The 27,816-nt window shown below is 34.2% G+C and overlaps 1 protein-coding gene and 1 pseudogene across 2 annotated transcripts; both read left to right on the top strand.

Moving 5' to 3' along the window:
- Positions 1-306: 306 nt before the first annotated feature.
- Positions 307-27,417, top strand: DDX50 (DExD-box helicase 50). 2 transcript variants are annotated; one of them, XM_015592289.2, is made up of 16 exons: positions 307-562; positions 3,446-3,499; positions 3,860-4,156; positions 6,425-6,500; positions 6,877-7,055; positions 8,535-8,652; positions 8,768-8,953; positions 9,407-9,552; positions 12,521-12,670; positions 19,554-19,715; positions 20,160-20,279; positions 20,956-21,029; positions 21,255-21,414; positions 23,948-24,082; positions 25,238-25,282; positions 26,916-27,417. In XM_015592289.2, the coding sequence occupies exons 1-16, from the start codon at positions 473-475 to the stop codon at positions 27,192-27,194; spliced, it is 2,271 nt and encodes a 756-aa protein (XP_015447775.1). In that variant the 5' UTR covers positions 307-472; the 3' UTR covers positions 27,195-27,417. The 2 variants fall into 2 exon arrangements, with proteins under 2 accessions (XP_015447775.1, XP_006915629.1); XM_006915567.3 differs by lacking the exon at positions 3,446-3,499 and having other exon boundaries at positions 309-562.
- Positions 21,828-21,946, top strand: LOC112482699 (annotated as a pseudogene).
- Positions 27,418-27,816: the final 399 nt, after the last annotated feature.

Here is a 27,816-nt window from a genome sequence, read left to right as displayed (position 1 = left end):
CCGGTGAATGTGCCAGTCTGTCGCGCGTGCGCGCGGGCCCCTCTCCACCGCCGTTGAGGGGCTTCCTAGCACCAGCACTGCATGCTGGGGAGCCTCGAAGCGTCTCCAAGGTGAAATGTTCTGAGTGGCGAAAGGGGAAAGAGAGGAATCCCTCCCACAAACCCCTATTTTATGCTAATAAACTCGCGCATCCTTTGTGGCGATTGGCCAGGGTTTTAGTTGTAGCAGCCAATCACTTTGGAACAAGAGTGGGCGAATCGAGACCTCTCACACTCATTGGCTAGAGATTGAGTCGCAAGGAGAGAGTTTAAATCGAGAATATCCGGGATTACTTTCCCTGGCCGGGCGGTGCGTGTCCCGGAAGTGACGCACGGCTTTGGCCCAGCGGCTGCCCTGCCCCCGTTTCCTTTCACGCTGTCGCTCTCCGTAGGTGCTTGTGGCCGCTGTATCCAGAGGGAGGCGGCGGCGACGAATGATGCCTGGGAAACTCCTCTGGGGGGACATTATGGAGCTGGAGGCACCCTTGGAGGAGACCGAGAGCCAGAAGAAGGAGAGGCAAAAGGTGCGCTGAAGATGGGCCGCGCCTCCTTTTGGGCTGCGCTGGCTTGGGTGGGGAGGGGAGCTGTTCCTGATGGCCTGTCACAACCGGGCCGGAGCATCCGAGGGCCTCTCCTCGCACAGCCATTGCCCATTCCTACCTTCACACCTCCAACTTGGAGAAAGGCAGCACTGGGCTTTGGCCCGGCCTCCGTGGTCCCTCAGTCTTCCCCGTCGGCGCCTGCGAGATGGGACTCCATCGACGCGGAGTGTGTTCTTTCTCTCCTCTTCTTCCTAAAGCAGCGAGACCTGCTATTTGCTTCCTGTTGGCCGTCCCCAAACAGTGATTAGGAAAACTGATGGCTTTGAATATGTTACTTGTCCGTCACCCTGACCTGTATGCGAGAATCTTGGGGAGAGCGATTTTAGGTTTACAAACTTCGATAACTAGGCTTTAGAAGCTTAAGGAAAAGTGTCAGAGCCACCGTTGCCAGGGTCCGGCTATAGTGGAAATCGTGTGTGTTGTATTAATAGCCTTTACTCTTAGTATTTACATTTAATCCGCAAGTATTTATGGAGTTTAATATGTGCCAGACTCTTTGCTGGGCACCAAAGAGTTTAAACAATTTCCTGCCCTCAAGAAGCCTGTAGAGTTGTAGAGACTTCCCACCCCACGCCTCCAAAGAAAGAAACCTGGAGAAAACAGCTGAGGATGGTAAGGAAGTGTTATTCCAAGCCTGATGTTTGACAAAGAATGAAAATATTTTGTATAGTCCCAGAGAGCAGAACCTGCCCTCATCACCAAGGTAAACTTGCCATTCCAGCCAAACAATTATTAACCATTTTAACCATTTTAAAGTGTACAGTTTTGCAGCATTACGTACATTCACATTGTTCTGTAGCCACCAGCACCATTCATCTTAACTTTATCCTTCCGAACTGAAACTCTGTGCGCATTAGGCACCAACCTCTCCATTGCCCCCTCTCCTCAGCCCCAGGCAACCACCATTCTGCTTTCTGTATGAATTTGATTACTCTCTAGATACCTCACATAAGTGAAATCATCTGGTAGTTATTTTAATTTTGCCTCCTCCTGAAATACTTGTTTTTCCTTTTGCATTCAAATTCTATCCATCTGTTAAGGTCTAGAGTTCTAACCAGTGTACATATAACATTCCCCTTCAGAGTTTTGTTCCAGTGCTATCTTTATCATTCGATTGGCATTTATTAAGCCCTTCCTTGTAAAGTTAGCTCATTTTTCCTATGTATCTTTCCTAGTATTTCTCAAAGATTCTTGAGGGAAATGACCATATATTTGTCTATCAATACATTTCACTATATTCTTGTAAATTGGTGGCTTTCACATTGTAGACTCTCCAGAAGACTTGTTGATTTTCCTTTATGAAAGATAACTACTAATCTGGAAAGAGATTGGAATACTAATAGAAATAGAGCCTTTGAATAGTGATCTGGCATTGAGATGAAGATAACTTTGGTTTTGGATATGTTGAAATATGAAGCTGAGCCTTAGGTTCTCAGAACTGGAATGCAAGTGAGGAAGGAAGCCTGGCAATGTATGTTGAAGCTGTGAAAATGGTATGAAAATGTGCATAGAAAACAGACTTAAGGAGCATTGACAAAAGAGGAGGAAAAGGAACCATTGAAGGTAGAGGTAAGAAGATAAGGAGAGAATATAGAGTGTCATGGGAGCCAACGAAGTGGAAAGTCAAGCACTGTGCATCTGATGTGGAACAATATATTTCATCACCTTATGATATTGCTGGGCTTGGACCTTGAGGTCTCACTTTACCTTGCTTCATCTCTACGAAGTGCAGGGCCCAGGAGCAATTCAAACCCCAAAGCTGGCTCTATATAAATGACCTTGTTTTTCTATTGACCCTATTGATTTGGAGAGATGTTGGTTATTTCAGTTAACTAAAGAATAAATGATGTAACATATCACTGTATAACTTATGTTAATATGTTAAAGCTCTACTGTTTACAAAGCATTTTCACATACCTTATTTTTCTTGCAATTCCTATTTTATGGATGAGAAAATTGTATGTGAGAGTACTCTGTAAAAATTGTGTAAATCATGATGAAATTTTTGGTGATGGTAGTTTTTATTATCACTAATCACTCTAATTTATTTTGAACATTTGACCACGTATTTCCAAATTATTTCTTGCTGTCTGCAAATATTAAAACACTGGCCAACAGTTTGGCTTTTTAAAACTAAAGTTGAAGAATAATCCTTTTTTGAAAAAATTAAATTCTATTAACTAAATTTAAAAAACTTTAAAAAAGTTTCCAAGATTAATATACTTGTTTTCATGGGAGTATAACAATTGGAGTTTTACATGAATTATATAGTTTCATTTGGTTTATTTTTTCTTTAACCTGTTATTTATCAATGTTCAGAGAGGAAGCATGATGTAAAAAGAGCATGGGCTTTCAAGTCAGATGGTGCTTGATTTCTGGCACTTCAACTTGCAGGAAATCCCACATGTGGGTCAGTAACAGAGGCAAATTACTTACCTTTGAGAACTTCTGTTTCCTCATCTGTAAAATGGCAGAGGTAATACAGGTTCGCTATCCCTTATCCAAAATCCTTGGGGCTAGATGTGTTTTGGAATTCAGAATTCTGGGGATTTTTAGAAGGGTATCACCCCAGTAGGGTTTGGGGCCCCCAACCTGTAATGAAACACCTTAATTCTAAATATGAGTATCCATACTAAGTATAATAAATAAAGATTACTTTAGTTCAAGTCAAATTTAGCCACCAAATGAGTTTGGGTCAGGTAAGGTTTTGTCTCCAAATAAGTTACAAAAAAACTTTCGGTTTTCAGAGCTTTATGGATATCGGAATTTCGGATAAGGGATTATGGACCTGTACTTCCCTTATAGGGTTGTTATGAAGATTTAAACAAGATAAGCCGAAAACACATTACACAATGCTGGGTAGGTAATAAATATTAATTTTTTTCTTTTGGAGCTATTCGAAGTTTTTGTTTGTTTGTTTGTTTGTTTTTACATTTATGTATCTCCTTCTTCTGAAAAGGAGCTATTTTAATTTCCCTTAAATCTAATTATGGGATTAGAAAGGGGCTAGAGGCCATGTCTTGAGAATGCAAGAGATGGGATGAGAAAGAAAGCAATAGGTGAAGCAGTGGCTTGGCATTAGCAACCAGTCTGGGTTTCTACCAGGGAACTTTTCAGGAAAACGGTAGATTGTGCTTTGCTGGTTGGGGAGTCTTGTTCTAACTTCTTTTAGAGGATAGTTTGTGACCCTCCTGTCACTGCTTCCTTGTTTTTTTACAGAGTGACAGAAGGACGTCAAGGCACCATTTTGACTCAGATGAAAAATCAGAAACAAGAGAAAATGGTGTTGCCGATGACCTGGATGCTCCCAAGTCCAAAAAAGCTAAAACAAAAGAGAAGCTAAATGGAGACACTGAAGAAGGATATAATAGACTTTCAGATGAATTTTCTAAATCTCATAAGTCAAGAAGAAAAGATCTGTCAAATGGAGATATTGATGAATATGAAAAAAAATCAAAGCAAGTGTCATCCTTAGATAGTTCTTCTCATAAGTCAAGTGATAATAAACTAGAGGAGGTATGGATACTTTTTGTTTTGCATTTGACATTATCCTGAAATACAGACTAATTTGATTTTTTAGACTACTTAGAATTGATTCTATAATATTACGTGCTTGGTGTCTAGTACCCTCAGTTGGACCAGGGAGTCTGTACAGCTGTAACCTGAGCCTTTTTTCCTTTGTCCCTTATTTTTTTAAGGTATTGCCTTTTCTTGATGTAGAGGTTATGGATGGTCAGATTTAAACCTTTTCCTGTACATTTGGGTTATTAAGTAGTTTTTCCAAATTGGTTATTGATGGTCACCTACTTGTATTTATTATGGTTATTTCAGTCTCTACCAGTACTCATGAATTGACTTCTGACTTCCTGAAACAAAGTACATAAGCCCTCTTGACTTTATGTATTTTACCTTCTGCTTTTTATAACAACAGCACTTTAAATGATCTTTAAGTCTTATTGTAACTCAATCTTAAAGCTGTCTGCATTTTTAAAACAAATGAAACATAAAATGATCTGAAGAAATCTTTCTCATGAGTATTTTTGAGAGATATAGAAAACATGTTTAGTGTAAAATCTGCAGCTTTTGTCAGTACCTGTCGAGTAGATATTTTCTTGCACAGAATTTGTTCAGTTTGTTTTTGCAGTTTTCCTCTAGCAGAATTCATAAATCTTTCTAGGTATTATTAATTGTCAGTAAATTACTTAGTTCCTCAGAAACAACTTTGATAGTCTTAATAATTCTTGGTGATTAGTAATTTTTTATATTTTTTAAATCTGGTAGTTGCTGATAATTTAAGTACATTTGAGCTTAATGTGTAATATATGGGGAGCTTTGGGAAAAAATGCTGAATTCTTGCCTTACAATGTGTGTTTTTTATTTGTGAATTTGTTATTGGTCAGGAAACACAATGTTAGCTGATCTAAATAAGGTCCTACAAATCTGTATTGCTAGTAGTGGAATGTACAGGTTGCTCTTGTTCTGTTGGGATTTTGCTTGATACAATGCTTTGTATCATAATAGGCTTAACTGTTTGTAATTTTGTTTAGATCATGTTAGGGTTTAGGAATTCTAACTCTAGGAATCTATCCTCCTAAGGAGATAATCACAAAAGATGTGCACAGATGTATGAATAAGTACTCTTATCACAGTGATATTGTTGATAATAGCCAAAAATTTCAGCATCCTAAATGTCTGAAATTAATAAAATATGCTATATTCATGCGAAAGCATACATCTGTCTTAAATGTCATAGAAGAGTGTTAGAAAGGCATTTAGTGTATCTTATTAAATGAAAAAAGCAGATTTCAAAACAGTAAATGCAGTATTGTCTTATTTTTACTTTAAAAAAATCAATATGTGCATAGAGTAAGGATTGGAGTAATGTGCTTGTAATGTGGCTTTGCTGATTGGATTATAGATAACATTTATTTCTGTTTATAGTTTCTAAAATTTCTACAATGAAAATGTATTACTTTTATAATAAAATATTTTTTTTTTATCTTAAAATGAAGATACTGTTAAGGTTTGCTTAAATGGCTTACAATTTGAATTTGATACTATGTGTTCTACCTGATTCCCTATTTGAAAATTGCTGTTATGTGTGGTTCTGGAACTACTTTCTTTAAACATGTCAATAACAAAGTTTATGGGTAGATATATTGTCTCTGTTTTATCTGTATGTTGACTAGTACACAGTTTTCAATAGATGTTAAGTGATAATGTTACGCTAACCTGTATATATGTTAAAGAAATTTTCAAGCTTACAGAAACTTTTCTTTGTATTAGTGACCTAAAAAATGCTTTTTAGAGCCGTATAACAACTTTTTAACCTTTATTTTTAAACAGATTACTTTCCTCGTGCAATTTCCTTTAGGGCTGTTTTACAGGCTGATGTTGATCCTCACAATTAATATTTTTTGTATCTGTGAATATGATTTAGATTATTAAATAGCTCTTTTGTAATATCTTAGTCAAATGGAAATATATTTTAATTTATGTAGTAGATGTATTGCTAAAGGGAGATTTATGTGTGAATTGATCATTTTTAAATGTATTATGGGAAAGTGTATTAAGTAAGATTGCTATTTAAAGGGATACTTTTGAAATTAACAGAATTTCCCACTAATTTATCTTGTAAATTAATCTATACAATTTTTCAAGTGCTAAGTAAAGTTGATTTATTAGCTCCTTTAGTAAAACTAAAAACAGTAAATGACTAAAAGATTCTAAATACCTAGTCGAATATGAATTATATTAGTTAGAACTTTAATTTCATTTTGACAGACCCTAACACGTGAACAGAAAGAAGGAGACTTCTCCAATTTCCCTATTTCTGAGGAGACTGTAAAGCTTCTGAAAGGTACTATGAATTTTAATGGATATGCAGTTGAAAATCTAAATCTAAAAACTAGATTTTATAAAAACTCTGCCTTTTCCAACTAAAAGGAGAATATAGAAAGCATAGAGAAATAGTTCTTCTTTAATTGCAGTTATTTCTATATCATCCTTTTTGGTATTCTAACCTGTTTTTAACTCTAAAGAATTATATGTGTTTGTCAAAAGTTCAGACCAATTTTTAAAAATAATTTCTCTTTGGGATAGGAATAACTGTACATGTCACTAGGTGGTATATCTTTAGGCAGATGTTGAGGAATCAGGATTACCATTTTCAAATAAATATATCTTTCTCTAATGCTAGTCTTAAATAAATATTTCAATGAAATCTCATTTTGCAGGTCGAGGGGTAACATATCTCTTTCCTATTCAAGTTAAGACCTTTGGTCCTGTATATGAAGGAAAAGATTTAATTGCTCAAGCACGGACAGGAACAGGAAAGACATTCTCTTTTGCCATCCCCTTGATTGAAAGACTCCAAAGAAATCAAGAGACAATTAAAAAAAGCCGCTCACCAAAGGTAACCATTATAGGGAGTAAAAGGTTTAAACATTATTCCATTGGCAAAGGAAAGAAAGTATACTAGTTTTAAGTCCAAGTACTCCCCATATAGAAAACTTTGGCATAAAATAAAAATTTGGCTCCTAAAGCAAAAATTTGTTTATTTTTAACATAAGAAATTCAAGTAATGCTAAAGTGAAGTAGTTACTGCATATGAATGTAATGTGTATGGATCCATAGACATCTTTGATAACTGTGTATTATGAAGCCAGCATATCTAATTTTAGGAGTATTTACAGTTAGTATATTTAGAGACCTTTTTCTTTTTTTTTTTTTAAGTCATGACTTTTGCTTTTAAACAATGAATTTGCTAAAGAGGTATTCATTTATTTTGTCATTCAGCAAAGAATATTTATTTCGCTGGTTGACTTTTTAAGAAGAGATTATAGAAATGGTATTACTGGTCCCTATGTTTTTGGAATACTGGAGATCTGTCTTAATTTATAAGTGGTAAAGAACAGATAGGACCTATTGAAATTTTAGCCTAAAATTTGACCTTTTTAGAACCCGTGTTCACTTTAAGGTTCATAAAAGTGAAGAAGAAAAAAATCAGCATTATAATTTGAAAGGATGTGATTAAAAGTAATTTGTTTGTTGAGACTGTTAAATGATGTTACAGTATGAAACTAAATTTACATATGTGAATATAATTAAGTCATAATACTCTTGGATCAGGTTGGCCAAGAGGACAAATCTTTTTCAGAAAGTTTTGCTTCTTAGGTGAAATTAGGAAAGACTGCAAATAATAGAAATAGGACACAGTTCTAACACTGCCTTAAAAAACTTTTATGCTAGAAGTACATTACTGGAGATTCCAGCTCCACCACTTCTAGCTGTTTGATCTTGGGCAAGATTCTTAACTTCTCTAAGACTCAGGTTCCTCATTTGTAATATTAGGATAATAATGTCACCTTATAGGGTTTTTGCGTGTATCCAATTAGATAATTCAGGTAAAACACCAGTGCCTGGCATATGGTGAGCATGCATTCATTCATTCATTCAGCAGATATTTTTTGAGTATCGGTTCTGTACAGGTTGAAATGTAAGGAATACAGTAACTCAGACTGACAAATTCCTGTCTTCATGGAGTTTACATTTTAGTGAGTAAGAGACAATAAGCAAATAAGTAAAATATAAATATCTTACATGATGTAAGTGCAAAACAGAAACAGTTAAGCAAGGGCGAGGGGATATGAAAAGAGAGACTGACAAGCTTATTGAGAAAGTGAGTTTTGAAAAGAGACCTGAAGGAATTAAGGGAGAATATAATAAATATAAGGTATTATTCTTGTTGTTATTTGTGCTCTTTAAATACCACGACATCAATGTTGAGATTTCTAGTTTTAAATGTGCCTTAAAAAAAAAAAGTTTTCTCAGTTTGAATTTAGATATCTTTAGGAAAATATGTATCTTTTTGTTTTTTAAATCTCCTGCTCAGGTACTCGTTTTGGCTCCCACAAGGGAACTGGCAAACCAAGTAGCCAAAGACTTCAAAGATATAACTAGAAAACTAAGTGTGGCGTGTTTTTATGGTGGAACATCATATCAAAGCCAAAGTGAGTAAATAAGTATGATAGTAGCTCAAAGATCTATTTGCTACTTAAATCAAAAGAAATAATAGGAAAATATATATTTTATTTACATATTACTAATATTTTTCTCCTCTCACAGTTAATCATATTCGAAATGGTATTGACATCTTGGTTGGAACCCCTGGTCGCATCAAAGACCATCTGCAGAGTGGCCGATTAGATCTTTCTAAATTACGCCATGTTGTGCTTGATGAAGTGGATCAAATGTTAGATTTAGGTTTTGCTGAACAAGTTGAAGATATTATCCACGAATCCTACAAAACTGGTATATCCTAATTAAAAATAAGCACATTAGCAATTATTCTCTTATCTAAAAGCTTGTGAATTTTTTGCTTCATAATTTTTACATTGTCTCCAGTGTTCTAACAAAACTGAAGTTATTTGTTCTCTTCCTGATCAAGAAAGTATAATAGCATACTTTAACTATTTTCTTAGCTTTTTATGCTTTATAGTCAGTAGTTGCATTTACTAATACGTTTTACTGGTTTCTTTGCTCATTGTTCCTTAAATTTTCACCTTCCTTCTGGATTCAGTTTTCTTCATATTTTCTCCCAGTTATGAAAGTTGAAAGTTTTAATAATTGCAATGAAGTTTATATGTTCAATTCACCCCATGTTTTGAATTTTTCATTATTTCTTTGAAGTCTGGGGGGATTTTTAAGAGCTGACTACATCCTGGGGTATTAAGAAAGCATTTGAATTCTTTTTGTTTGTTTAAGATTCTGAAGACAATCCTCAGACTTTACTTTTTTCTGCAACTTGCCCACAGTGGGTATACAAAGTTGCAAAAAAATATATGAAACCCAGATATGAACAGGTTGACCTTGTTGGAAAAATGACTCAAAAGGCTGCAACTACTGTGGAAGTAAGTAGCTTTCCAGCATGATAAATTTTAACTTTCAGTTGGTATTTTGAAATTTATTGAAGCTAAACTTAAGTTTTGGGTACCAATTCAGTCCAAATCTTTCTTTATTGCCCTTAGTCAATAAGATACTTATATATTTCTATAGTCTGAGACTGTGGAGCAGAATAGAATAAATAAAAGAGGGAAAAGTATGTGCACAGGCAAGTCCTACCTAACAGAAGATAACCAAGCAGCCATAGAGACAAACTTAAACATAGACAAACTTTGCTAAATATTGTGACAAAAGAGGTGATTCATATCAATCCAAAAAGAATTGTATTGGAATAATTTGTTAAAGCTTAGGTGAAAAAATGTTAGATCCTCATCTCATAGTCTATACCAAAAAAATTCCCAAAAGATTTTTAGAAATTAAGGCATAAAGTTATTTAAAGCAGGTATAGAGGAACAGTTATTTGATTTCGGGAAAGGGAAGGCTTTTCTAAACAAAGTCAGAAGAATATACCATAAAAAATAAGGTTGATAATTTCGACTCTGAAAATTTAAACTAGTAGTATGTTTTTTAAAAGAAAGATAATATTTGTATGATTTATGACAAATATGTTACATATATGTAATTTTTCCATTTAGTAGATGTACATATATGTGTATATAGATAAAAATAGGTTAAATGAACAGTATTATAATCTATAAATACAATGTAATGGTTAAAAAATGAATTCGAGTAATAAAAATTAAATTACCAAGTGATATGTATAGAATTATACTATTTTTTAAAAAATACACAAAAATGCTATGGATTCTTTAGGTATTTATGTAAATATACAAACATAGGTTGGAAGGGTGAACATCAAACTAATAATAGTGATTATTTCAGAGAAAGGACTTAAACAGTACAGGATAGTCAGAGGAAGCTTCGTATATTTTTTAATGGCTGAAATTTTTACAATAAGAGTGTAAAATGTATCAGTGAAAAAAATTTATTAAAGATGTTTTCAAACATATACAAAAATTGAATAGTATAAGGGATCTGATGTACCTATCACCAGGCTTTAAGAATGATCTTTTCTATACTCCCATATAGCTTTCATCCCTACATGTGAAGCATTTAGTCATCTTTTCATCTTCATGTAATTTTATATGTTTTTAAGAGGATAAGGGCTCTTTAAAAAGCAAAACCAAACCACAGAGTTATCACAGTAGAAGAAAGTAATTCTTTACTATCATTAAATATCTAGTTCCTCATTATTCTAGTTGTCTTTTTTCTTTTCAAATCTGGATCCAAATAAGATCTTTACTCTGCCACTGTCTTAGATCTTTTACAATCTAGTACATTCTTCTGTCCCTTTTTTCCTTATAAATATTTTGTTGAAAAGAAAGATCTATTGTCTTGCAAGTTTCCCACAGTCTCAATTTTGTTGATTTGCACCCCTGTGGTGTTATTTAACATGTTCCTCTGCCTTCATTTTCCTGTGACTTAATAGTTAGATTGTAAAGCTTGATCAGATTTGGGTTTTTTTTTCCTTTTGAGAGTGGGAAAAGAAGCAAGACCTTGTTGTAGGTGATAAATGATTCTTGGTTTTCTTGTGCTTTTTCTGTTTTCCAGGTGTTCTATAATTAATGTGTTACATTTAAAAACAATTTTATTGAGGTATAATATATGTTAAAGTGAACAGATTTTAAAACGTACAACATAAGTTATTTATCATGAAAATTTTCAAACACACCGAAAAGTTGAATTTTACAATGAACACCCATGTACCCGCCAGGTAGATTCTACCGTTAATATTTTACTATATTTGCCTTATCACATATATATCCATCCCTATACCCATTTTATTTCTTGATGCATTTCAAATTGCAGAAATCAATATACTTACCCATAAATATTTTAGTATGCACATCTTTAACTAGAGCTCTCAATATTTACAAATTTTTTATTGAGGTAAAATTCACATAACTAAAATTAACCTTGTAAAGTGTACAATTCAGCGTCATTTAGTACATTCACAATGTTATACAGCCAGAGCCTCTATCCACTTCCAAAACATCTCATCACTCCGAAAGGAAACCCGGTAACCGTTTAGTAGTTACTCTTCATTCCCCACTTCCCCTAGTCTCTGGCAACTGCCAATCTGCTTTTTGTCTCTGGTTATACTTATTCTAGATATTTCATAAAAATGTTATACAATATGTGACTTTTTTGTCAAGCTTCTTTCACTTGGTATAATGTTTTTGAGGTTCATCCTATAATATAATTCTTAAGAGATTTGCATACAAAAAATGCAGACTTTTAAGTATACATTGGCTTAATCTTGACCAGTTCGTCCATGTGCATAACCCAAACCCCTATCAAAATGTGGAATGTTACCATCGTCCCAGAAATTTCCCTCATGCTTCGGCTTAGTTAGCCCCCCATCCAGAGGCAACCACTGTTCTGATTTTTTTCCACCATAGATTAGTTTTGCCTGTTTCAGAATTTCATGTAAATGGAATCATACTGTTTGGACTCTTTTTCTGTAAGGCTTCATTCACCCAGTTTATGTTTTGAGATTCCTCTATATTGTTGAAGGTGTCAGTATTGGTGTGTCTGTCTGTCTGTCTGTCTGTCTCCCTCCCTCCCTCCCTCCCTCTCCCTCCTCCACCTCCCCTCTCCCTCCTCTTCCTCCTCCTTTTCTCCCTCTCCTTCTCTCTCCCTCTCCTTCTCCCTTTCTCCTCTCACCCCTCTCCCTCTTTCTCCCTCTTTCTCTCTCAGTTCCTTTTAGTTACTGAGTAGTATTCCATTGTATAACTATATCATAATTTGTTTATCCTTTCACCTATCGATAGCCATTTGTATGTTGTTTTTAAATGGGGTTCAAGAGAATCATTGTCTTATTGTCTCCCAGGAAAGCCAGTTCTTGAACAGACAGAAAAAATTACACCTTTTTACTCATTTTAATGAAACATTTGGCATTTTCTCTCCTCAAAGCATTTGGCCATCCAATGCCATTGGTCTCAGAGGCCAGCAGTTATTGGAGATGTCCTTCAAGTCTACAGTGGGTCAGAAGGGAGAGCTATTATTTTCTGTGAGACCAAAAAAAATGTTACTGAAATGGCAATGAATCCGCACATAAAGCAGGTAAGCCTTTTTTCATACTTTCTCTAATCGAGATTATCGGGATGAAGCACTCAACAAAAAATCATATTATATTTTGTGGACCAGATTTGATAGTCATTTTTAGAATTGGATCTAATTCAGAAAGAAGTTGTAGCCACCTTCTCATATCTTAAGTCAGGATGGAATTCTATCCATTTTCATCAGGTTTTTTTATGATTTTACAAATGTGATCTTGAAAATACAGAAGTTGAAACAAAGTGAGTTTCTGTGGGTAAGAGTGGGTAATATTTCAGAGTTGTATTATAAAACAAATCACAAATATTTATTGAATGAATGGATCAGAATACTAAATCCATATGTCTTTTTTTGTTTCAACTTTTCATTGTAGAAAATTTAAAACACAAAAGTCGACATTGTAATGAACCCTATGTATTCACTCTCTAGCTGCAACGATTATTTTATTTCATCCAAATGCCACTCACTTTCTGCTCCAGGATTATTTTGATGCAAGCCTTGGATGACATATTATGTCCATAAATATTTGAGTATGTGTCTTTAAAAGAAAAGGATTATGTTTTAAAAACACGCACAGTAATGTTATTGCATTTAAAAAATTAACAATAATATCAATTAGTGTTCAGTCTCTGTTGCCTCATAAATGCTTTGTTTTTCCTTTTATAGTTTTTTCCCTTGAATCTGGGTCCAAATAAGATTCTTACATTTTGTGATTTCATTAAATCTCTTTAGTATTTGGATTCCTTTTATTTTTTTCTTGTTTAGGAAACCTGTTTCCAGAATCTAGAATATTGCTTCCCTGTGATATCATTTAATATGTTCCTCTGTCTTCTGTATCTCCTAAAAAATTCAAGTTTGCTTGTTTCATTTGGGCAAAACTATTTCATAGGTGGTGTACTTCTTTCAGGAGGTGTATAATGTCTAGTGTTTCTCTTTTTGTGATGTTAACATCCATTGATAATAATGCTATCAGTTCTTAGGTCAATGTCTCTTCAGTCATTTTTGTTATCTGTGACTTGTTATCTAGTAGACTCCTGAGGATGGACTCATATCAACAGGACAATATTGCCTGTTGATAATAGCTTATTTTTAACTTCATACCTGAAAATCATTTCGGCTGAATATAAAATTCTCGGTTCACATTTTCTTTCCTTCAGTATCTTAAATATGTTTTTTCTATTGTTTTTGGAATAAAGTGTCTGATGCCAATCTGATTTTTTTCCCCTTAGAATTGATTTGGTCTTTTGTCTTAATGCAAAAGACTTTTCTTTTTATTTAAAAATCGGTTAGTTATACTATAATATATTTTGGTGGTGTTGGTCACTTTATCTGGGTACACAGTATACATGTTCAATTTGTAGTTTCTAATATATATTTTAATTTCAGCAAAACTTTCTTGAATTTTAAATTTTTTATTTGTTTTTTTTCTGATTGCTTTGCGGTTTTTCTTTAGGGACTCTTGCTATATGTATGTTGGCTTTTTTTCCTCTCTCCTTTTTCACTTTATCTCAAATCCTTTTCGTCTTTTCTTCGAGTTTCAGAATTTCTCATTTTTAAGGCATCATCCATTGTGTTTTACTCAATCTTATATTCCTTTCAGTATAGTCTTCATTTATGAAAAATCTTTATCTTTTATTGATACTTCTTTCTTGAGTCATTTCGCATCATTTCTGAATTTTTCTCATTTTCATATTTCTTGTTCTTATGTCATTTAAAAAATTTCTTGTAGCGCATTCAGAAATATAATGCTATGGTTTTCATCTGTTTTGTGGGCATGCCTTTCTAGAGCACTTTCATTAATCATGGAGATACTATTCTGCTTATTCTCCTCCCTTCTAATTACTTTTTTTGGAGTTTAACTGTGACTTTTTCTATTGTTCATTTTTAGATGTAATTAATCTTTCTGAATGTTAGATGAGGCTGTGTGGGTAAGAATAGTTTTCTACTTCATAGCTCTAGAGCTGTTTCTCCTGTGATTTATTTTTAAGTGCGATCTTTATTTTTTAAATTTTAATTAGTTTCAAGTCTCTTGTAATTTTTGTTAGTGTTTTAAGAATTCAGTCTATAAATTATATCTCAACAAAGGTGTTTTTTAAAAAGACCTTCATTTTCTGAGTTCTGGCTGTCTTTTCTCTCAGTTTTATCTGGATCTTCTTTTTTTTTTTGTTGCTTCTATGACCACCTGGCATCTTCAGTTTGGATTCTAGGTCCAACAGTTTCTCCTCAGTGTGGGGCTTTGTCCTGACAAGGATGCATTGGCTTGCTTGTTTTAAAGTTGTTATAGGGTCCAGGGTGCTCCATCCTCTTTCAGACCTTATCTCTGGCTCCTCACACTCACCTCTGAAGGTGCAAAAACTCTCGCAGTTTCACTTGCTGTTCTCAAATTGGCCCATTACAGTTTCCAGGGAGTATCTGTTCCTAGGACTAGCAAATTCCCCCTATACATACAGGTCTTGTCCCTACCTGCTTATGTTTTGGAAATTATGAAAATACTTTGTCATTTAGTTTTGTCATAGATGTTGTCTGGATTTTTAATTGTGTTATCCTTGTTTTGCTCTGTTTGTTTTTATGTGGAAACTGGAGATTCAAAGACTATGCTGTCACCATCTTCTCCGTGTCATTTTAACTAATTGTAGAGCTTTGGCTTTGTATCCAGTATAAACAGATGCTAAATAGTGTTGAAAGCTAGTTGATTTACTTTTCCTGTCATGGCTTTAGAACACTCAGTAGCAGCTGTCTTGCAGAAACTATTGTTTTATCTCATAGGGAGGAACTGCCTTACCGCAAGGGCTGGTTGAGAATTCTTAAAATATTATTGGATGGTGATCAGTTTCTATGGTTGGAAGTAATGCAGTTTTGCCTCCGCTGGTTTGCTGTTTAGGTAAAAATAGTAGTAGGACATCATTATGGATAATACAAGATTTTATGGACTAACAAGGGAACTTTAGTGATTAGTTTACTTTTATTTTTAAATTTAAATTTAGTTTTTCTCTTCAGGTCAATGTTTACCAGAAAAATACCTTCTTAAGATTCTAAACAATTACACACACACTTACACAAACTTCTGGGAAATAATTTATTCATAACTTAAAGACCCGGTGACCATCACTGGTATCATGAATGTGTTAAGTCCCCCTTAGGACTAGTTATCAAGTAAGAAAATCAATGTGTATCAAATTTTTTAAGGTGAATTTGAAAAATTCACTTGAAAACCTGTTCACTTATTTAAAATATGTTTGCTTATGACTGTTTAAAAAAAATAAGATAATTTTTTCTTTCTTGAACATTTAATTTGGGTTCCATGATATTATACAGGTTTTCTTCCTTCTCCTCCGACTAATCTCTCTGTTTTGTTGAGGTCTTTTTATATTCTTGCTGTGCTTTAAAATATGGGCATTCCTCACTCACCTCAAACCTCTACTTATTTCTTCTCACTCAACATATTCTTCCTGAGCATAGTAATTAATAGCATAGACTTTGGAGTCAGACAGATCAGACAGTTCAAATCCCAGTTGTGTTACTAGCTGTGCAACTTTGAGCAAGCTACTTCATGTTTCTGTGCCCATGTTTCCTTTTTTAAAAGTGGTATTAAAAATAAATTTTTTATACTTTCAAGATTTAAATGTAATCGTTTATTTAAAACATTTAGCACAATGCTTTTTTTATAGCAAGCAGCCAATAAGTGTAGAAATATAGTAGTATAGCTATGTATATAGATACATATATCTAGTCACTCCTATGGCTCTGGTTATTGTCTATATGCAGATGATGTCCAGATTTTTTTCCAGGTTAGCTTTGTCTCCAGAATCTAGTCCTATATTTATTCTACTAGCTAAAGACACCCCAGCCCATTATGTACCTAAAATTGAATTCATTCTCTTCTACACACCTATAAACACTATCTCCAGCGTTCCCTGTTGTTGAATGATACATCTACCTGTAGCCTAAGCCATAAATCTACCCTTGACTTTTCTTCCTTACCATATGCCATGTAGTTAACTCTAAAATATTTTTGGATTCTGTCTCCTATGGTTTAAAATGGTCCATTTTTTCCCACTACTGTTGCAGAAACTCAAAATCTGGCAGTCATATATAATATATTTCTTTCCTTCATACTCATTTCCACTCCCTTCACCAAGTCCTCCCAGTTTCATTTACTAGTTGTTCTTAAATTCATTTATGGCCTAGCCTCTACTTACCTTTTCCAGCCTCATCTTTTTATCACACTTTCCCCTCATTTCTGCACTTTCTCCATATATACCATATTTCCTCTCACCTCAGGGCTCTTGAACTTGTAGTCTGTCTTGCTGAGGCTCCTCCTACTCACCCTTCCAATATCAGTCCAGAGCACACTTTTCAGGGACTTTTTTTTTGCTCCAAACTAGGTCAGGTTGTCCTCTTATAAATGCTCTTTGCCTCTTAAACTCCTGCATCAACCATTACGCTTGTTGGCTAAAGTTATTTGTGTGCCTAATTATTTGATTAATGTTTCTGGCCAAAGTATAAAGACCATGAAGACAGAGGCAGTCTTGTTTTTGTTTGCTGTTTTATACCTAGTGCCCAACGTGTTGTAGATTACTAGGTATGTATTGAATGAATAGATGGTTATTGGCACTGCTTTGGTGAGGCCACTGACATCTCTTTTGAATTTCTACTTTTGCCTTGCCCTTTTTTTTTTGTTATTTATTTATCTATAATTTATTTGAATCAGTTTCAAGTATACAGTACATTGGTTAGATGTGTATAGTGTTCATAAAACGACCCCACCAATTGCTCCCTCCCTCCCCTGGCTCTTCACCCAGCCAACATTTTAATGCTAACTGCATTCCCTCTGCCATGCTCCCCATCCCTGTGACCATCTATCAACTACTAATTTGTACTTCTTTAACCTTTCATCCCATTCTCCTATTCCCCTAACCCCCATTCCCTCTGTCCGTCACCAAATTGTCCACTATATTTGTGAGTCTGTTTTTGATTAGCTTGTTCTTTTTGTTTCTTAGATTCCAGTAAGTGAAATCATATGGTATTTATCTTTCTCTGACTTAATTTCACTCAGCGTAATAACCTCTAGATCCATCCATGTCATTGCAAATGGTAGGATTTCAGTTTTTTAATGGCTGAGTAATATTCCATTGTACATATGAACCATAATTTCTTTATCCAATTGTCCGTTGATGGGCATTTAGGTTGCTTTCATATCTTAGCTATTGTAAATTGTGCTGCCATGAATATTGGGGTGTATAGATCTTTACAAATTATTGTTTTGGCTTTCTTTGGATAAATACCCAGAAGTATAATTTCTGGATCAAAAGGTATATCCATTTTTAATTTTTTGAGAAACCTCCATGCTATTTTCCATAGCAGCTGTACCAATTTGCAATCCCACCAACAATGTATGCCTTGCCCTTTTCTAATACATTTTATACATTGTAGCCTTAGTGTTCTACAATGCATACATGTTCATGATGATCTTACAGTCATTCAATTGTTCTGTACTGTCGTCAGGATAAAATTCATATTCCTTTCCAGCCTCATCTCTCACCATTTTTTTTAACTCTATGCTTTAGCAATAGTGAAGTATTTGTAGTTCCCTAGACACACTATTTATATATATTTTTTCTGCCTGGAACTCCCTAGCTTTCTGTTTCTTCTTTTACTTCAACTACTAGTTCCTTTTTATGTGTCAGTGTTACCTTCCTCTCAAACAAGATTGAGTTAGGTTCCCTTCCTAGGTATTTCTATAGCACCCTGCACCTGGTTATAGCACATATCACATTGTATTGAAAATGCCTGTCAACTTGTCTATCTAAAGACGGTTTCTTTATGATTGTTCCAGAACCTGGCATAGTGCATGGTGCATAGCAAGCACTCAGTGATTAACTCATGGGTGCATTAGGCTTAGATACAAAGGTTTAGACACTGTTGGGATTAAATCATTGTTAAGAACTTTAAATTGTAATGGTGGCTAGGAATACTAGTACACTTATTTGTAATACTAGGTAAATTATTTGCAGCACAAATGGAAGATAAATATGTAAGTAGTATAAATAGGTTCGATTTCACTAAAAGATAAAGAAATGTGTACAATTAAAACAACATTGGGAAATCATTTTTGCCTATTAGATTCACAAGGATTATGATTCATAATTTACAGGGTAGGTAGGGAATGATGAAATAAATACCCAGAATGTTGAAGAGTAAATGAGCCAGCTTTTTTTATAATATGATTATGCAATAGCTTTTAAAATGTTAAATGTTTATCATTTTCCACCCAGAAATTCAACTTCTAGATATGTATCCTACTGAAATATACATATACGAAGGTGTCCAGATATATAAATACAATGTTGTTCACTCTAGCTTTGTTTCTGAAGGTGAAAATTTGGATGCAACCCAAATGTTCATTAGTAGGATATTGCTAAAATAAATGATACTGCATCCATATGAAGAAATCATATACAGTTTTAAAAAATTAAGTAGAGTTATGTCTATAGATGTGGAAAATGGCTAAGATAACTTATAAAGTAGGTTACAAAACAGTACATATACAGCATCCCGTTTTTATAAGTAAATGCATAAAATTATACATTAGTATATGTGAGAAGCATGTATATATTTAAAAAAATCTGGAAAACATAAAAGAAAAAGAAAAAAATATCTATAGGGCTGTTCACCAAACTTAGCAGTGAATTATTAGGAGACTGATACTAAGGGAAGCTTTTATATTTTATGTTAAATACTTTCTGTAATGTTTGACTTTAAAAAAAACCAATAAGTACGTGTTATCAGGAAATAAGATTAAAAAACAAAGAGCATAGGCTTTATGGTGTTAGGGTGCTTTCAATTCTAAGTATGAGCTGTACACTTACTTTTCCCTTTTTTCAAATAGAATGCCCAGTGTTTACATGGGGACATTGCACAGTCACAAAGAGAAATTACACTGAAAGGCTTCAGAGAAGGTAGTTTTAAAGTTTTGGTGGCAACCAATGTGGCTGCCCGTGGTTTGGACATTCCTGAGGTTGACCTGGTCATTCAGAGTTCTCCGCCACAGGTAGGAAATGAGATTTGATTTGGGGAAAAGAAAAGTAGCTGTGTAAATTACCATTTTATTTACAAGATATTGCTTGTGGTATGAAAATATGTTATCTGTTCTTGCTCTTAGCCATTTTTTGTTAGTGTGATGTTAAATTGATTAGAATCTGATGCCCTTGCAAATTACTAAACTTCATTATTTAGATTTAAAGCATGGATTCGTGCAAGGGAGTTATAAAAAGTTGCCATATAAAGAGTCCAGGGATGCGGTGGATAAAAAGATTTAAATCATACCCCTTTATCCCAAAATTCTGCGTAAAAATTCTTTGGGATGTTGAAAAGAGCAACAGGATTGAAATAAAAATATTATTATTAGTGATAGTTTGTTATTAGCATTATTATTTTGATGCCGGAATGTGTGCAACTTGCTAGATTTTTAAAAAGTATTACCTTTTCTTTTTAGGATGTTGAGTCCTATATTCATCGCTCTGGACGCACAGGTAGAGCTGGCCGGACAGGGATTTGTATATGTTTTTATCAACCAAGAGAAAGAGGTCAACTAAGATACGTGGAACAAAAAGCAGTAAGTAGAGTTAAATTATTTCAGGCTTTATTTATAACTTTTCTCAGTTTAAGCTGCATTTGGATGTGAAGCATGTGGAGAGCTAAATTTGTATTAGCTGCAAGACTGTTTTAATACAACTTTTATTGTGAAGACAGAAGAGCTGACTTTCTCATTTTTCCCATGAATTTCTCCCTTGAAGTGCATTGTGATTTTAGTACCTCTCAGTTCAGCCTTGTAAATGGGTGACTGTGACATTGTCTTGGTGTAATAGTTAAGACTATATTGAATAATGGTACAATAGCCAGTTTCTAGAAATTATACTTTTTGTGGTCTGAATTTTTTGTCATATTTCACATTTTTCCTATTTTTATGATGTTTTTATACACTTTCATATACTTAGTAAAATGAGAGGGTAATAAGAAAAAATGTTGATAGATATAAATAGCATTTTTTTCTTTTTTTGAATCAGCTTTATTTTGCAAGTGAAATTCCATAATTGTAACTAAGGGGCAATTCAGAAATTTTTTTTCTTTTTGTATATTTTATAATTGATGATATATTAGAAAATGCAGATCTTTGATCTGCTAGGGCTTGGAAATCCTTAAGTCCAAGAAGTGGAAATTCAAATTATATTAACTTAGGAATTAATTGTAAAGACTTCCATTTTTCTTTAATATAATTCTTTCATTTTCAGGGAATTACTTTTAAACGTGTAGGTGTTCCTTCTACAATGGATTTAGTTAAATCTAAAAGCATGGATGCCATCAGGTATGCTTTCTGACCTTGCTGAATAATTTTTTCTTTTGTATTAGGCTATTCATCTTTAAGCTCTCCTAGTTCAAATATCAGAAAATTTAATCACCAGTTTTACCAGCAGACATTTAGTTATATTAAAATACGAAAACGTTGCTCTTTCTTTTCCCATTCATTCTCTTTTCTTTAATTTTTTTCCCTTTGTCTTGACCAAGAAAATTTGCTATTTTTAAACCATAGGTCTCTGGCTTCGGTTTCTTATGCCGCTGTTGATTTTTTTCGACCATCAGCTCAGAGACTGATAGAAGAAAAAGGGGCAGTGGATGCATTGGCAGCAGCATTAGCCCATATCTCTGGTGCATCGAGTTTTGAACCACGATCTTTGATCACCTCTGATAAGGTAGAAATCTATGAGAAAATTGTATGTACTTAGAGTAAAACTGAACCATAGTCATCTGTTTATTTGGAGAGAAATACAGGAAACTTTCACTTTACACAGTACTATGTTAACTGAAACTTACGTACTAGAACCTATTCCTTAATTTTTAAGTTTTCATGTAACCACGCAAATCAAGAAAACCATGCAGTTAACACAGTACCATGCAAAGTAAGAATTGCCTGTATATGTGGAGGGTGTGTGTGTGTGTAAGTAAAATCATCTGACATGGTCCCCTCTTAGATTGGTGTCAAATGTCAAAACAAACCATACTAGAGCCATTGGTTGCAAGTAATTCAAAGATTTATTTATTACTCACTATGGTATAAGTGAGAGGAGTCACTGGGTGAGGGGACCCATAAAAAAGAGAGCTCCCTGTCTATGGCCATGCCACCCTGAACCAGCCTGATCCCATCTGATCTCAGAAGCTGAGCAGAGTCGGGCCTGGTTAGTACTTGGATGGGTGGCCACCTAGGAAGACGAGGTGCTGTAGGTGAAAAAAATAAAAAGTAAGGGATTGTAAACTGACAGGGTCCTTGTAATCTGTGAGGTCAACCAAGGGTTGCCTCGCCTAAAAAAAACAAAAAAAACAAAAAAAAACAAAAACCTCTCTGTATGGATGGGGACAAAGAGAGAGAGAGAAATTGTCAAAGAGAGTTGGTGGGAGAGGGGAACAAAAGGGCAGGGCAGGTAAATTTGCATGTGACTTATTTGGTATAGCATAAATGACTGCAGCTGGGTCATCTGTGGTTTTCCACCTGGCAGGTATTAAGAGTTTAGCCAAATGTCATTTTGCTGAGAGTGACAATGTGTCTAACTCTACTTCTCTGTCCCTACCACCCTCCCATTTCCTCCCTTCCTCCCCTATATATCTTTTTTAAAAATTAGGATCTAATTAAAGTTTATAAGTTAAAATTGGTTGTTATGTCTCTCTTTTAATCTGGAACTGTTTTCCTATCTTTTTAATTGATTATTTGAAGTTTCTAGATAAGTTATCTACATAAGAATCTAGAATAGCTTATCTTCTGGATTTGGTTGGCTTTCTCTTCATTCATCATATAACTTATACCTTTTTTCAGTCCATTTTATAAACTGGAAGCGACGTGAAAGCTTAGTTTTATATTCAGGTTAAGCAGCTTTGGCAAGACTACATTTTAGTGATAGTGTATACTTCATACTGCATCACATCGGGAGGCATATACTGTCAGATTGTTCTAGTACTAGAAATGCTTGGTTTGATTGCTTAAGATGGAAACTGCCATATATTCCCAATATAAAGGTATAGTTTACTCTCTATAATTAGTAAGTAGTCTGTGGGGTGATACTTCAGCACTGAGCAAATATCCTATCCCTAAAAATCCACTTCTTAAGAAAATACTGAGACTTTTAGAGCTAAGAAGTACTGAGGAGGTCATTTAATCTCAGTCCTTAACTAACAAAAGAATCCCTTTTTGGCAGATGGGTCATCTAAACCTCTGATTAAAATACCTTAGAAATAGAGTGTTAGTGGTTTGACATTTCTTTTATGGATTAAAGCAAACTCCCAAGTGTTTACCATGAGTCTGCTACAGGGCCTTCCCCATGCTACCTTTTTGTCCTCATCTCCTTATCCCTCATCACTCTCCCCTTGTTTCAGGTACCCTACTTGCTGTTACTCAGACGTAAACTTACTGCTGCACAAGGCCATTGTTCTTACTTGCACTATTCCAAATGTTCTTCCTTTTCAATAACCGCATAGCTTCTTCCTTCACTTCATTTGGGTCTTTCTCCAAATAATAACCTTATCAGAGAGGTCTTTCTCCTTCACCCTGTTTAATATAGCTTACTCCTCTCATTACTCTCTATTCTCTTGCTCTGCTTTATTCTTCTTCATGATGCTTGTTACTATCTGACATTCTATGTTTGCTTATTTGTTTACTGATTACCCCACTTCCCCCCCCGCCACCCCACTAGAATGTAATCTCCATGAGAGGAAGGACTATTTAATTGCTGAATCTCTAGCACCTAGTAGAGTCTCTGGTGCATACATAGGGGACATTCAATAAATTTGTTAGATGAATACCTCCATATGGCTTCTTTGATCTTTTTGTTGTCCAGTAAAGTTTACAGAACAAGTAATTTTTGCTTATATAATAGTCACTTAAAAGTTTAGAGAGGTTTATGTCCTCTTGTTTTTCCACTCCAAGCTAACTTGGACTCATTCAGAATTGACTTCCTTAATTCTTCACTACCTTATCTTTTCTCTGATGCTCTAGTTTAATTATCTCTTAAAGCTTGATGGTTAGAATTAAATATAGTCTTTATAGCAATACATATAAGAATGGTACTTTCAATGATCTATAAGTCCTCTATTAATATAGTTTCTAAGAAGTTATGTTTTTTAGCAGTCATACTGTTGGCCCATAAGTATACCGTTAAGTCATGAAGGGCTATAGAATTCGAACTTCATTGTCTTGCTGCTTTTTTTTCAAGAATAATGTGACTTTTATTCCTTAAGGGGTTTGTAACCATGACTCTGGAAAGCCCAGAAGAAATACAGGATGTCAGCTGTGCTTGGAAAGAACTTAACAGAAAGCTGAATAGTAATGCTGTGTCCCAAATTACCAGAATGTTCCTCCTTAAAGGAAATATGGTAGGCTTTTCTAGATAAGTAAAAAGTTTTTTAATCAACTACTATAAATGTTTATAAAGACTAGCAGGTTTTGTTCCTTTATTTTTTTGAAGCCTAATGAGATGAATAATATTATTTTCTCTGTATGTTAGTTGGTTTCCAGTTGTAAAATTTGGAGGAGTTATATTAACAACTCATTCCTCTAGAAAGCTATAAGTATTCTGCTTAGTTTGAGTAACACCCAAGTTATCTAAATTTCTGCCCTAATAGACTTATCATGTGTGGTTGTGTGTGTTTATTCTCTAAGTAACTTATGATTGCAACAGTTAAACAATTCTATTATTTAGGGAATATACAATAATGGTTTTTGAGTGGCCTGCTATTGGTTGTTAATGAGGAGAATGAAGTGAATTAAGTATTTTAATACATTTATTAAATAGCAAAGTTAAAGCCATCTGTAATATTAGTGACTGATTTCTTTTAATGGTTTTGAGAAAAGATGTTATATTTATTCACCTAACTTGACTATTGAGGTTAATTTTAGCCTATAATTTATTAAATTAATTATTTATTGGAAATAATTTTCTCAAAGTTTAATATTACCTTCAAAAAAGATTTGTGGCAAGTATGAGAAAAATACACACATTCAGAACAAATGTGGAGGGGAGGGAAAATATAACAAGATCCTTTAGCTAAGCTAGTTGGTACACTTGAGTTACAAAATTAACTTTCAACTTTTTGGAACCAAGACCAAAGAGGAAACATCTTGGGTTACATCAGTCTCTTATCTGGTAAACACTGCAGCTCTTCAGGAGAGAAACTTTCTGGCACTAAATTTTTAAAGGAATTTATTAGATGAATCATTGTACAAGGAACATAGTACAACATTATAGTATCTACAAAAATTTTTCTAAGGAATGCTCTAGATCCTTAGTGTAGTAGTATATTCTTATTAAATACTGTGTTTAGTTACTTTTCAGATTTAGAAAACACAGTAAGCAGCCACTCTGTGTCATGGGTTGTTATATATTACCTGTTCTGATTCTATTAGGTATAGTCTGGGACACAGCTAATCTTTTCTTTTTATAGCTAATATAAGATTACCAACAAGTATTAGAGTATTAGTAAAAAATTAACTCGTGTATCTAAATAAAAATGTTTTCATTTTGCTTTTAGGGTGTTTGCTTTGATGTTCCCACAACTGAGTCAGAAAGTTTACAGGTATTTAAAAATTTTTATCTGTTAAATAATTGAGTATGTTTCTCTAAAAGATAGATATTTAAAAAATCGTAAGCACAATATCATTATCATGCCTAAGTCAATTAACAATTCCTTAATATAAAATATCCAATCTATCCAATCATAATTTAAAACATTTTCTATTATAAACAATTTCAAACATAAAAAATAGAATTGCATACTAAATCCTCATGTATCAATCACTTAGCTTCAGCAATTATCAACTCATGACCAATTTTGTTTCATGTATACTTCCATCCACTTCCCTACTCTCCTGTATTACACTTTTGAAGCAAATTCTAGGCATGCTATCATTTTAACCATAAATATTTCTATAAATAGTAAGGATACTTATTAAAAACATAATCATAATATCATAACTAACTCCCCAAAATAATAATTCTATATTATCCAACTTGTGTTTAAATTTCCCCTATTGTCTCCTAAATATTTTTATTTTTATTTTTTTATTATTTTTTCTAGATATTTAATATAAGGTCCATAAGGTTCATATTGTAATTTGATGTTTCTTAATCTATAGGTTCTCCCTCCATCTCTTTTTAAAATTTTTCCTTGTATTTTACCTGCTGAAGAACGAGATTGTCCACTGGGTTCCTACATTATAGAATTTGTTGCATTCCTGTGCATATTTATATACATAATTTGAAACAAGAAGGAGATTATTCTGTTTCTTAAGTCTTTTTAAAAGTTCAGACTATATTGTGAATACATTTCTGTGTTAACTACACAGTTCCTTTTTTTTTTTTTTTTTACAGTTACTTATTTTTAATGGTTCCTTAGTATTTGGCCATATGGGTGGCTAACTTTTCTTAATCAACGTTCTATTTTCTGACATTTTAGATTATTTCCAATAATATACTGTTATAAACAGGCCAGCCCTTAATTTGGTATACCTAATAAGTCTTTATGCATTGCCATGTTTATCTCTTTAAGATGAATTTTTTAAAGATGACTGCTTGGCCAAAAGGTTTGCATATTTTTAAGATTTCGGTTATATATTGCCACCAGTGGTATGTTTGGGTGTTTGTCTCTGCTTACTCTTATAACCAAGATATTTTAACATTAATTTTCCTTGGCAAGTCATGATCGCAATGAAGAACAGTTAATATAGAAGGATACGACATAGTGATGCTCTTATGAGCCACTGATTTTGTGTATGTAGAGTTGTTTACCCCGATAGCAAATGTTTCCAACGCTGGTGTTGACAGGTTTTTTAATCTCCATCATCAGCTCGCAGTTCTTGCTTCTGTCAGTATACCTGCTGAAAGCAGTGTACTACTTATTAGTGGTGAATTTGTTTTGTGCAGAGAAACCAGTGCTCTCTTTTAGAATGTGTAAACTGTGTATGAATTTGGAGTTTCAAAATGGGCCTGAGAGTTTCTCCTGAGACGAAAACTTAGGAACTTTAGTGAATGTACTTTGAATATCGTTTTTTTTTTCTGGTTTTCAATTTTGTTCCAGATACTTCGAATTTAATGCATCGATGGCCTTTAGCTAATGGATAGTAGATATAAAAAAAGAGTCTACTGTACTCATGTGCTTGCTTATAGTTTCTATTTTGCATTTATATTAATCCTATAACTTCTCCTGACAGGCAGAGTGGCATGATTCAGACTGGATACTCTCAGTGCCAGCCAAATTACCTGAAATTGAAGAATATTATGATGGAAACACATCCTCTAATTCCAGGCAGAGGAGTGGCTGGTCAAGTGGCCGGTCAGGCCGGTCAGGCCGGTCAGGTGGTCGTTCTGGTGGCCGGTCAGGTAGACAGTGTCGACAGGGGAGTCGATCAGGAAGTCGACAAGATGGTAGAAGACGAAGTGGGAATAGAAATCGATCAAGAAGCGGGGGCCACAAACGGAGTTTTGACTGAGAATTTGATAATTAATCTACCAGTGTGAGCTTGCATATTTCTGCCTAATCATGTACATTATCCACCTAAAATTAGGTCATGATAGTTGAGGTATGTGTCTGCTATTTGCAAAGAAGTTGGTCGTATTTTTTTAAAAAGTATTTCACAAGAATGGTTGTAAACAAAACTACTTATGCAGTTATACCTTTGAATAAAAAAAAACTCCTTTTATTGTCTCTTTTCACTATGTGTTAAGAATGTTCCTCAATGTGATCTTTTAAAATGTTTTCTAAAACATAGCCCATCCCAGGGTTCACAGAAAGATTTTGGACACAATGATTGCACATGAATTAAGTCAGGAAAAAGAAACAGGGAAATGGGAATGGGCATCCAGGCAAAGGTTTAATGAAACAACAAGGTCTAAGTATAATAAACTAAGTAGATCTCTGTGAGGAAAGCAGTGGTGAAAACACAGCAAGAGTCATATCTTGGAAGGCTTCACAGACATTGGACAGCCACTGAAGTGTTTCAGAGAAAAGAGTGGAAAAGATAAGCATGTAGGTAAATACTAGCAGGATGGAGATGGATTTAAGGAGTCCAGTTGCTAAAAGCTGGCAACCCTGTTCAGAAGGAAAGTGGGGCA

Source organism: Pteropus alecto, unplaced genomic scaffold, assembly GCF_000325575.1.
Source record: "Pteropus alecto unplaced genomic scaffold, ASM32557v1 scaffold155, whole genome shotgun sequence".
In the NCBI taxonomy this organism is placed as follows: Eukaryota; Metazoa; Chordata; class Mammalia; order Chiroptera; family Pteropodidae; genus Pteropus; species Pteropus alecto.
Note: the sequence above shows the minus strand (reverse complement) of the source record. Positions and strands in the feature narration are given on the sequence as shown.

Excerpts from the sequence above, each read along its gene's own strand:
- DDX50 (XM_015592289.2), top strand. The coding sequence starts at position 473 with ATGATGCCTGGGAAACTCCTCTGGGGGGACATTATGGAGCTGGAGGCA. Across the intron at positions 8,653-8,767 it reads AACATCATATCAAAGCCAAA|TTAATCATATTCGAAATGGT; the intron begins GTGAGTAAATAA and ends CTCCTCTCACAG. Across the intron at positions 9,553-12,520 it reads AGGCTGCAACTACTGTGGAA|CATTTGGCCATCCAATGCCA; the intron begins GTAAGTAGCTTT and ends CTCTCCTCAAAG.